The sequence below is a fragment of the Notechis scutatus genome, chromosome 3, assembly GCF_049901735.1.
Source record: "Notechis scutatus isolate UNSWTSFEM ecotype Mainland chromosome 3, rNotScu1.2, whole genome shotgun sequence".
Taxonomy (NCBI): Eukaryota; Metazoa; Chordata; class Lepidosauria; order Squamata; family Elapidae; genus Notechis; species Notechis scutatus.
The window spans coordinates 109,669,428-109,681,966 of NC_142011.1; the positions used below are offsets into that span (position 1 = coordinate 109,669,428).

Consider the following 12,539-nt stretch of genomic DNA (forward strand, 5'->3'; position numbering starts at 1 on the left):
TCCAGACCCTTTATCATTGTTGTTGCTCTTCTCTGCACACTTTTGAGGGTCTCAACATCTTTAAAAAAATAATTATTATTGTGCACTTTCCTTCATTTTACATCGCAATTTCAATCTTGCAACAACGATATGCTGGTTGCAAAATATGCTTTTAAAATATACATGATGTTATACATCCTAGTTACAACCATTTTTCTCTTTTTCATATAGTCCATAGGGGAAAAAAAACTTGATATTATACAACATACTTATATCTGTTGTATCCATGGTTATAACATATTTCTGTTTCTCCTTTGTCTTTAATTTCCATTGTTAACCTGTCCATTTTGGCACATTCTAATATTTTCTTTATTACCATTTCCTCTGTGGGTATACTTCCATTTTTCCAATTTTGTGCATATGTAATTCTAGCTGCTGTTATTGTAACATTAAATATTGGGTTCTTTTATTGTACAGTATTTCCCCGTTAGTATGCCTAATAAAAACAGTTCTGGTTTTAGGTCTATTTGTTGTGTTACCATCTCCTCTAACCACTTTTTAATCTTTGCCCAATATTTTTTTGCCAATGGACAGGTCCACCACATGTGATAATAAGATCCCTGTGCCTGTTTGCATTTCCAATACTCTGGTGACATGTTTGGAAACATTTTTGCCAGTCTTGCTGGTGGTAGATGCCATCTATAGAATATTTTATACCTATTTTCTTTATATGACATTGTTAATCTATAATTTCTTTCCCACAGTTTTTGCCAATTATCTAGTTCTATAGTATACCCAAAGTTTTTTGCCCATGTTATCATAGTTTCCTTTACTGATTCTTCCATTTTGGAACTCAATAGGTAGTAGTAGAGCTTCTTTATCAGTTTTTCATCCATCCCCTGCAATATCTTATCCAATTCTCGTGGTTCACTATAGAAGCCATATTTATCTGTATCCTTCTTATATCTCGTCTGTATTTGCATGTAAAGCCACCAGTCCATGTCAATTCCCTGATTTTTAAGTTCCTGTTTTGTTTTTAATTTCCCTTGTTCATTTAATATATCTTTATATCTTACTATTTTATCCAGATCTAACATGTTAGGGTATATTAGTGCTTCCATTGTGGATAACCAGACCAGTATTTTCATATAGTGATTCTGTTTAATTTTTTTGTATCATGTTGACCATAAATGGATGAAATATTCCAAGTGTTGTCTCAACAGTGTGATGTAAAGCAGTACTATCACTTCTTGTCATCATCATCAAATCTTTATTTGGTCATAGACAAGTATGTAGAATACAGAAATCGCAGTCAAGTTGATGCAGCCTAGGACTGCATTGACTTTTTTGGCAGGTGCAGCACATTGCTGTCTCATACTTAAGTGGTGGTTCAGTAGGACACCTAGATCTCTTTCACATTTACTACTGTTGAGCCAGGTACCACTGATTCTGTACCCATACATTTGGTTTTTCCTGCCTTGGTGCAGGACCTTACTTTTCCCACCACTGAGCTGGATCTTGAACCTATTTTCCAAAGTGTTAGCAATTCTCCCCTTGGTGTCACCTGCAAATTTGATAAGTTCCCCTTCTATCTCCTCATCTAGATCATTATGAAGAGGTTGAAGTGTACTGGACCTAAAACCAAACCTCAAGGTATCCTGTTGAATGCTTCCCTCCGTGTTGATGTAGTTCCACTGAGGACTACCTGCTGAGTATGGTTGATCAGCCAAATGTGAATCCTTCTCATGGTTGTATTGTCCCACATTATTGTATCTTGCCAAGAAATAGGTTGTGATCTACTTTGTCAAATACCTTGCTGAAGTCCAAATATATTATGTCCATAGCATTTTGCTGATTCACTAATTTAGTTACTTTATAAAAAAAAAGGCAATAGCACTTGGACTTATATACCACTGCATAGTGCTCTCTAAGCAATTTACAGAGTCAGCATATTGCCCCCAACAATCTGGGTCCTCATTTTACCAACTCAGAAAGATGGAAGGTTGAGTCAACCTTGAGCTGGTATGACTTGAACTGCCAACTGCTGGCAGCCGGTAATCAGTAGAAGTAACCTGCAGCACTGCATTTAACCATTGTGCCACCACAGTTCAATAAGTTTTGTCTGGCACGATCTGTTTTTAACAAACCCATGTTGGTTTCTCATAATCACCTTGTTTGCTTTTAGATGCTCACTAATTCACCATTTGATTGTTTTTTCCAGAATTTTCCCAGGTATTGGTGTCACACCGATTGTCCTATAATTTTCTGGATTCATTTTTCCCCTTTTTATAGATTGGTACCATATCAGCTCTTTTCCAATCCATCTTATTAGCAAAGAGTTCATCTATTTTCTCAGATTGAGTGAGTGACATACCTATACTTGTAGATATGTTTGTTTTTACTTCAGGAGCTCAAGGTAGTATATATAGTAATCCCTCCTCCTATTTTTCCTCACAATGACAGATTAGGATTTAAAGTTTCGTGAGTTCAATAAAGATTATTTTAAAATTTTATGGAAATGCCCACATTTCCAATGTGAATACTGATGGAGGACAGGGGCTGAAGACAGAATTTAGGGACAAAAGAAGATTCAGTACTTTATAAAATTGGGGTGGGCAATTAATCTACCCAAAAGGCCACATGAGAAGTTGGCACTGTTATGGAGGGCCACTGCTACTATACCTGATCCCCACTGGTGCTGCCCCCTCCCCAGCTGATGCTGTTCTGTCCCGTGCCAATGTTTCAATGCTGCCACAGCCTGGACAGGATAGCCAAAGGGCCAGATGTGGCCCATGGGCTATACAATGCCCAGGTCTGTTGCAGAGGGACATGGATTCACAAGAATCTGGTTGTAGAGATGGGACCTTTGGAAGCTACGGTATATTCAAATTACCAGACAGCAGCTTTTACTGCTTCTTTATTGAATCAGACCTTGTCAAAAGAACTGTGGGATCTTGTCCAGGCAGTCGCCAGGAGCTAACACTGACTTGAACATACAGACATATAATATTATTGCATTAGAAGATGACAGGAGGTGGGTAGCAGGATATTTTCCCCTTTGTTGAAAGTCATAGAAAGATGATATAAACAATGATATTTTATTTCTCTTCCAATATCTTGCTGTTAACTTGATTGTATTCACCCAAGATTCAGTTTTTGTGAACCATTTCTGTCATTGTTATTCTTACAAAACTAACTTCTTGAATTGGAGAGGTTGTTAGATTATCTGAGGACCATATTTCATGACATTCACCTCAGTTTTTAAGTTCTGTAATAATCTATCTAAGAAGTCATTATTAGGAATTAGGAAATATGACTACCCTAATCTTCAGCATATGGAAGACAGAAAAGTTGTCATTCATTTCTGAATATCATGACTAGATGGGAGCTGCAAAATTTCACTAAATAGTAACAAAACATATTTAAAACTCTTTAAAATTTCACTAAATAGTAGCAAAACATATTTAAAACTCTTTGTTGCTGATATTTAGTGGCCACCTGAAGTTTTGTAATCCAGATCTGAGGGTATAGATAAGATATCAGAACTGACCTAGATACCTCCTATAGGTTGGAAAAGTCTCATGATCAAATTTCCAGAAAATTGGAAAAAAGTTTCAAGGAAAAAAGAAAAATTTCTTTCTTCAGGTTCTTCTAGACCTTAATCCTCAGTTGCAATAGTCAAAAGGAGAATAAAACCCAATAATATTAAAAAAATAACAATAATAATAAAAGGAAAAAAAAAGAAAAATTCTTCAGGTTCTTCACACCTTAATCCAATTGCGAAATCTCAAGAAAAAAAAACATGGCCACAAAAAAAGAGTATATACATACAAAGGTAAAAAAAGCAAAAGTCCCCCCCCAAAAAGAAAAGAAAAAGGAAAAAAGAAACAATATTCTGAGGCTTTCCCTTTAGAGAAAAAAAAATGAAAAATAATAATAATAGTAATAAGCAAAAGTGTACAAATATTACAAAATACTATAGGGTTGAGGAGGAGGGATAAAAGCTAACAACAAGTAAAGCAAAAATCACACTGCATTTTATTTAAACATCCAAGGCTCTTATTATGGCTTCTCCACAAGTTTCAAAGCCAAGCTTCAAACATTCAGTTGATTGTAGAAATCCCAAAGAGACACCTGTGAAAACATTCTCCAGAGTTCCTCTCTCTATCTTATCAACTCAGTGTCCTTGGGAGAGAGTTTCTCACAGTTCTCTCAACTTCAAGTAAAATATTTTCAAGCCTCTAGTTGGCAGTGTTGCAGAGTTACAAAGTTTCTCAACTCCACTCCCCCTTCTTCCTCCCCCCAAAAAAAACCAATAGAAAAAGAAAATATGTATATATATATATATATGTGTATATTTAAAAAAAGAAAAAATTACTAAAGGAAGCCTCTATTAAAAATATAAACAGTCAAAAAGGAAAGGTAATTATAGAAAGAAAAAAAAACCAGTCTGGTTACAATTACTAATCACAATAGAAGTTTGCTAGAAAAAAAAAGTAAAAAGCCAAGCCTCATTTTGACATCTCCTAAAATATCGCCACTAAGTCCATCTTATCAAATTCTGTCAAAAATCTTACAGATTCCTTCTTCTTCTAGGGTGTCCTTATCCCAAATAAAAAATAAATAAATCTCACCAGCCGATACACTTTCTCTTTCTTTCTTCTCTTCCTTTCGGAGCTGTCCCTGCTTCAGCAGCTTAATGGCTGCCTCTCCGCCGATGGTAAAGGGGCTTCTTCTGGATCCACCAGGGACTTGCGGTGTCCCTGTGATCAACAGAACGCGCCCCTTACTATCACCGTCTCTACGGGACGGTTTAGGTCCGTTGGGACCGACCAGGGGCGAAGATATCAGCTGTAACTTCGGAGCCCCGAAATTACAGCTGTAACGCGGCGACGTGACTCCGCCTTCTCCCCGCACTTTTTTCCTTTTTTAAATTTTTGTTTTTTTTTGTTTTTTTTTACTGATTTTTCTTTTTTACGTTTTTCCTTTCCCTAATTGGATTATAATTGTTACACTGCCAACTGGATTAAAAGAGTGGGAAGATTCTGAGCTATTCAAATGAGTAAGAAAGTTCTACCTTCTGGCGCATCAACTTCTGCTTCTGCCTCCCCATCAACTGGAGGACGACTTTCAACAATGGCGAAGCAAGATAAAGGACAAACGGATCTAACGACGGTTATGCAAGGAATTCAAGAACTTAAAATGAGTATTGAACAAAGGATGGGGAGTATTGAACAAAAAATTGAAAACATCCAACAGATGATGGCGAAGTATGATGAGAGACTGCAAAAAATGGAAGAGAAAGACAATCAAAGAGATGAGAAATTGCAAAAATTGGAAGAGAAAGACAATCAAAGAGATGAGAAAATTGGAAATATTGATGACAGAGTGACAACGCTTGAACAAAACAAGAATGAGATGGTGAAGTGGGAGATGGATAGATCAGAATATTACCTCAGATTTCAAAATATAGAGGAAGAAAAAGGACAAGATCTTGCTGCAGTAATGATAGAAATCTTGGCTGGAGCTTTGGAAATAACAGAGGAAAAAATGATGGATGGAATAGATGAGATATACCGAGTTTTTACAAGATATGCATCGAGGAATAAGTTACCAAGAGAAGTTCATGTTAGATTTACTAAAAATCTATCAGAACACAGATATTACAAGCGGCAAGAGAGAAGACATTGAAATATGGAGATAAAGAGATTGGGGTTTTAAAACAAGTACCCAGAAAAATTAGAGAGATGAGGAGAGAATATCGTTTCCTGACTAAAGTATTATTGGAAAAGGAGGTGAATTACAGATGGTTGATTCCAGAAGGATTAATGGTTACATGGAAAGAACAGAGATACAGAATTGGCTCAATTGATGAAGCAGAATCGTTTTATAAGGAATTTTTAAAAGAAGAGAAACAGAGATAGAAGAAGAGACTACCTTAACTGAATTTCAAGAGGACCAAATAGAGATGGGAAAAGAAGAAGGTGCAGTAGGTGGACAAGTGGAGACTAAAGAACAACGTGAAGTAAGATCAACGAGAGCCGTTAGACCTAAATATAAATCATAACTATGGAGGAAAAAAAATTGATTTCTTTGAATATAAATGGACTGAATTCAGCTACTAAAAGAAGGAAAACTTTTCATAAAATAGAGAAATTAAAATTTGATATAATTTGCTTACAAGAAGTACACATTAAAAAACAACATCAACAATTATTGGTGCGACCAAAAATAGGGAAAATTTTTACTTCTTTGGCCCAGTGTAAGAAAAGAGGAGTGGTATTGTATATTAAAGAAACCATTTCAGCAAAATTGATTTATACTGATGAAGATGGAAGAGTACTAATGGTTGAAATAGTGGATAACAATACAAAGATACTTTTGGTTGCAATCTATGCTCCGAATGATAAACAAAAAGATTTTATAAAAATTACATATGAAAATAATTGAATTGGACTACGCTAATATATTTATAATGGGAGATTTTAATGGAATTGTAGACAATGAATTGGACTACACAGCAAAAATAACACGACAAAATAGGAAGATCCTCCCTAAATCCTTTTTGAAATGATAGAGGAACTAAAACTAAAAGATATATGGAGAGAAAGAAATACTAAAACTCAACAATATACTTTCTACTCGAATAGACATTCATCATGGTCCAGAATAGATATGATGTGGACGTCAACAGAATTATTATCTAATATTCAAGAAATAAATATTGAAACAAGTACATGGGCAGATCATAACCCAATGACAATTAAATGGAAAGGACAAAAAAGAAGATCTAGATGGACATTAAATAATACTATTTTAAAGGAAAAAGATTTTACACAGTGGATGGAAAAAGAACTGGCCTTCTTTTTTAATGAAAACAGAAAAGAAGATACTTCAATACAGAATGTTTGGGACACAATGAAGGCATATGCAAGAGGATTGATAATGGAATACACAAAGAAAAAAAATATTAGAAAGAGGCAAATGATTAAAACTTTAGAAGATGATTATAAAAAATTGGAAAAAGAATTACAGAGAATGCCACAGAAAAAAGATATTAAATTTAAAATGGACATAATTAAACATAAAATGGATCAAACAGAGAAAGAAGAATTGGCGCAAAAAATTAGAAGTGCTAAACAGAACTATTTTGAGGATGCAAACAGGCCAGGTAGATGGTTAGCATACAAACTGAGAAAAGAGAAAGAATCAAGGAGAATACTACAGTTAATGGATGAACAGGGTCTAGTCTGTCATGGTAATAAGGAGAAAAAGAGAATTATTCGAGATTTTTATGCACAATTATATAAGCAGGAGGATTTTGATGAGGGAAAATTAAACAGTATTTACAAAATGCCAACCTACCCAAGATATCTGATGAAACTGGGAAAATGTTGGAAAATCCTATAACAATGATGGAATTAACTGAAGCACTTAATAGACAGAATAACGGGAAAGCACCAGGACCAGATGGTTTCCGGCAGAATTTTATAAAACATTACAAGAATCATTGAGTATTTCATTGTTAGAAATTATGAATGAAGTTATGATAAATAAGAAGATACCTAAAACATGGTCAGAAGCTTATATTACGCTTATTCCAAAAGAAGGGACTGACCCATTACAAATTAAGAATTATAGACCTATTTCTTTATTGAATGCAGATTATAAAATATTTGCTTCAATTTTGGCAGAAAGGCTTAAAAAATACTTAAATAATTTTATTCATTCTGATCAGAATGGATTTCTACCAAACAGACAAATTAAAGACAACATGAGAGTAATTTTGGACACTTTGGAATATTATGAGGCACACCCTGAAAAGCAAATGGCTTTGATATTTTTAGATGCTCAAAAGGCATTTGATAACGTGAATTGGAGATTTATGTTATTATTATTGGAACAGATGGGTTTTGCTAGAAAATTTATTCAAGCAATAGAAGCTATATATCATAAGCAAACAGCAAAAGTGATGATAGATGGAGAATTTACAGACACTATCAATATTAAAAAGGCACAAGACAAGGATGTCCACTATCCCCTTTGTTATTTGTATTGACTTTGGAAGTATTAAATAGAAATATTAGAGAGGATACAAATATAAAAGGAATGAAAGTTAAAAAGGAGGAATTTAAATTGCAAGCCTTTATGGGACGATTTGGTCTTTATTCTGGAAGACCCTCTAGAGACAGCTTTAAAACTACTGGAAAAGATAGAGACGTATGGTGAGATGGCTGGCTTGAAAATAAATAAAGACAAAACAAAGATTCTGACAAAAAATATGTTATTAAGGCAAAGAGAAGAGTTGGCAGACTTATTGAAAATTCAAGTTACTGAATAAAGTTAAATACTTGGGGATAATTTTGACGTCAAGATGTACTACACTGAAAGAGAATAATTATATTAAACTTAAACAGTAGATAGCATCTGACTTGAAAAAATGGGAAAATCTACAATTATCTTTGATAGGTAGAATCTCAACAATTAAAATGAATATTTTACCCAGAATTTTATATTTGTTTCAAACAATACCAATTAGGCTTGGTAAAGACTATTTTGATGAATTAAATAAAATGGTGTTGAAGTATATATGGCAAGGTAAGAAAGCGAGAATAAAACTAAAACTTTTACAGGATGCTAGAATTAGAGGAGGATTTGGCCTTCCTAATTGGGAGTTGTATTATCAAGCTGCAAATTTAATGTGGGTTAAAGAATGGATAACGTTAAGAAAGTCTAGATTACTGGCATTGGAAGGACATGATTTATTATTGGGTTGGCATGCTTTTTTATGGTATAAGGGAACTAAATCGCAGGGTTATATCAGAAGGCACTATATACGGGAATCGTTATGGTTGAATTGGGAGAAAATTAAGAAACAATGTTATTTGAAAATTCCAGTTTGGTTATCAACTATTGAAGCTTTTTCCTATCCCATAATTTATAAGAAGGAACAAACAGTTAGATATGGGGAAATACTGGATGAAAAGGGTGAACTTAAAACGATGCAAAAGCTAGAAGAACAAGATATAAAGATGAATTGGTTTTCATATGCGCAAATACACTCAAGGTATTTTAAAGATTCTAAAACAGAAGGATTTTATGATAAATTGACTGATTTAGATGGGATTTTGACAGGTGCTGATGAAAAGTGATTAAAAAACTATATAGTTATTTGTTGGAAATTAAATTAGAGGAAGAACAAGTCAAAGAAACAATGATTGTTTGGGGGAAGAACTTTGGATATGGGATTGATTTAGAAATGGCAAAAATTGTGGTCTCAAAATTATAAAATGACAATGTCAGTAGCATATAAAGAAAATTTGTATAAGATGTTTTACAGGTGGCATTTTCCCCCGACAAGAATAGCAAGAATGTTCAAGAATAAATCCGAAAAGTGTTGGAAATGTCATCAGATCCCTGGCTCATATTACCATATGTGGTGGACTTGTGAGGAGGCCAGGAAATACTGGACTAGAATTCGCATATGGTTGGAAGAAATGACAAAAAAACATATAGATTTGAAACCAGAGATTTTTCTATTGGGAATCTTACCTGATACATTTAATAAAAACTTAAAGTATTTGATTGTAAATGTGTTAACAGCAGCTAGGATTGTATTTGCTAGAAATTGGAAGAGTGAGAAAATACCATTAGAGGAAGAAATTATTAAGAAAATACTGGAATGTGCTGAAATGAGTAGATTGACATTTGAAATTAGAGAACAAGAAGATAAACAATTCTATGAAGTTTGGGATCTTTTTTATCAATGGTTAGATAAAACAATATAATAATAGAATATATATATATTTTGGTTTTGATAATATTTTTAGAATATTATATTAAGATAGATTTGGTATGATTTTACGATTTGTTATAAATTAACTAAATTATAGTTATCTCGCTTAAGCATGAATTAGTTAAATTATAGTCAAATGATTGTTTAATAAGGATATTAGGATATATAATTGTTGATTGATAATATGAGTTATTATGTAACATAATTATTATGATGACTATGAAATAGATGCACAAAAAGGAGTGATAAACCAACCGATACACTGTCTGTAAATTTATGAAGAATGACAATGTTCTTATGTTATGTTTTATGTTTTATGTGTTTTTATTTGTTGTTAAAATCAATAAAACTTTTATAAAATTTTTTTTTTTTCCAGAAAATTGATAAAATGAACTTATACACATGAAACCACTTTGGTGTAGTGGCTAAGGTGCTGGGCTAGAAACCAAGATGTAAGTTCTAGTTTTTCCTTGAGTATGAAAGCTGGCTGGATGACTTTCAGTCAGTCATTTTCTCTCAGGTCAGGTTACCTCATAGTATTATTGTTGTATGGAGTATAGGAAATGCGAATATTAAGTATGTACACCACCTCATGTTGATCAAAATTAAAGGTGAGCTAAAAATTAAAAACTTTTCATTTTTCCTTGTCTTCCAGCTCAGACAAGCAATGGCAACAGCACTAATTTTGAAGGAATCATGAATTCATACACAACTTTGCAACCAGCCTCACAACAAATGTTGGTTATTGATCATAGTGTCTACAACTCAGATTCCTTCCAGCAAGGACTTACTCCCCCACAGATGCCAGGGGACCACATGCACCCTTATGGTAAGGACTGAAAAGGCTCAGATAACATCTATATTCTCTTCTGTGTAAGTAGATGCAATGTATCACCTCAATTAAGCAAAACTCTTTAACAGTTTCAAGTTGGGATGTCATGAAGTATCTGTGGAGAAGCGCTCCTAGGAATTTAACCTTAAATTGTTCAAAATTCATTTTCTCCAAGGTTAACAACTATGACTTTAATGTAAGACTTAATGTAGTCTTTAAGACTACATTTATGGTAAGTTTGAGCAGCCAGGTTTAAAGTGATATGATACTGATAAAGACTCCCTCAGTTTGAGCTTAATTCCAGGTGACTACAGTATATGGACTCTTCATGTAGTTTTCTTGGCAACAATATTTTACAAGTTTGCCCTTGCATTTTTCTACATTTTTTTGGCTTCCAATAAAGGAGAATATTTATAGCCCAGGGTTGAAAGGAGGGGTGCAGAAGTTTCATTACTGATGATGTTACCTAGTTTGGGTAATGAAATGTATGCAAGAAAACAAGCAAGCTCAAGAGAGCACCAAGGATCCCTCATTTTTTGTCTTCCTAGGTTACCTTACAACTATTTCCAGATGGTCTCTGAGTACTATCCAGCTCCTGGCTTGCTTAGGTTTCTTTTTCTTGGTTTTTTTTTCAGAGGCAGCTAACCATTCCTATTTGTGATGATTATTTTGGTACTATAATAGTGTATACCATGGTTGTTCAACCTTTTGAATTGCCTAGGCCTCAATAAGTGAAGAGGAATTATCTTGGGCCAAATAGAATATATAATATAGTAAATGTATATGAATAATGAACCTTTATTTTTTAATATTTTTATGATCTTGTGGGGCTGCATTACTAGCTATCCAGATCCTCATACAGCACTTGGCCTATGAGTTGCACACATCTGGTTTATACTGCACCTTTTAGAATATAAATTTTACTATGTTGGCTTAAAGTAAGATAATAGTAATAAATTTGAGCAACACATCTTGGTTTCTAACCCAGGACCTTAGCCACTACACCAAACTGGTGAGTTCATCTTATCAATTTTCTGGAAATTTGATCATTAGACATTTCCAGCCTATAGTATGTATCTAGGCCAGTTCTAGTATCTTATCTCCCCAATAGATCTAGATTACAAAACTCCAGATGACCACTAAGATATCAGCAACAAACTAGGGTTTTAAATATGTTTGCCACCATTTAGTAATCAACTGGAATCTTACAGTTTCATATCTAGCAGCCATGATATTCAGAAATGGTTGTCAACTTTTCTATTTATTATTTAAATATATACAAATTATATTAGAGTACAGTTGCATTGAACAGTTTTAACTCATTTTTGTGGCTCCAAATATGACTTATCTCTTCAAAGGATGCTACTTTTTTTCTGTTGTGAAGGTTCTGAACCCATTTTCTGTGAGATGGATAGTGATGACACCTCCTTCAGCAACCAGAGCAACTGTTTCTTAGCAACTACAGAACCTGGGCCCTTACAATCAACAGTGGGCAATCCCATTGACAACCTGTACTCGATGCATAGCTCCTACTTTACATCTTGAGGAATTTGAGGTCATGAATAAACATTGGATTCATTGCATAAGTCATATGGAGGACAAAACGGAAAGAGGTCTACTTTTTCACCAGGAAGACACAGCACACAAAAAAATACATGAATATTTCATATATTTGAATTTTCTAAAATTCATTTCTCATTTTGAAAATTTTTTTGGGGGGGAAGGAATATTTGAAATTATAGTTTTAGAATTGTTTTTCCTTTGCAAGTCAATTTATAGAAGCAATGCATGGAAGAAAACAAAATATTTTCTTCTAAAATTAAGATGTATCTAATGTGAATTTCAAAAAACATTTTCTTTTGAGACTATCTGCAAGATATTTCCCTAGTTTTAATGTTTGAATTGAAACGACCAAGTTTGATGAAGTAAAAC

General features: G+C 33.8%; 1 protein-coding gene across 1 annotated transcript in view; it reads left to right on the forward strand.

Annotated features, from left to right (window-relative positions):
* The window catches only part of LMX1A (LIM homeobox transcription factor 1 alpha), a 67,955-nt gene extending 55,671 nt beyond the window's left edge, over positions 1-12,284 (forward strand). The window contains exons 7-8 of the mRNA XM_026682205.2: positions 10,431-10,604; positions 11,992-12,284. Of these exons, the coding sequence (XP_026537990.2) occupies positions 10,431-10,604; positions 11,992-12,152 (335 nt within the window). The 3' untranslated portion in view covers positions 12,153-12,284. The remainder of the gene's footprint in view (positions 1-10,430; positions 10,605-11,991) is intronic.
* Positions 12,285-12,539: the final 255 nt, after the last annotated feature.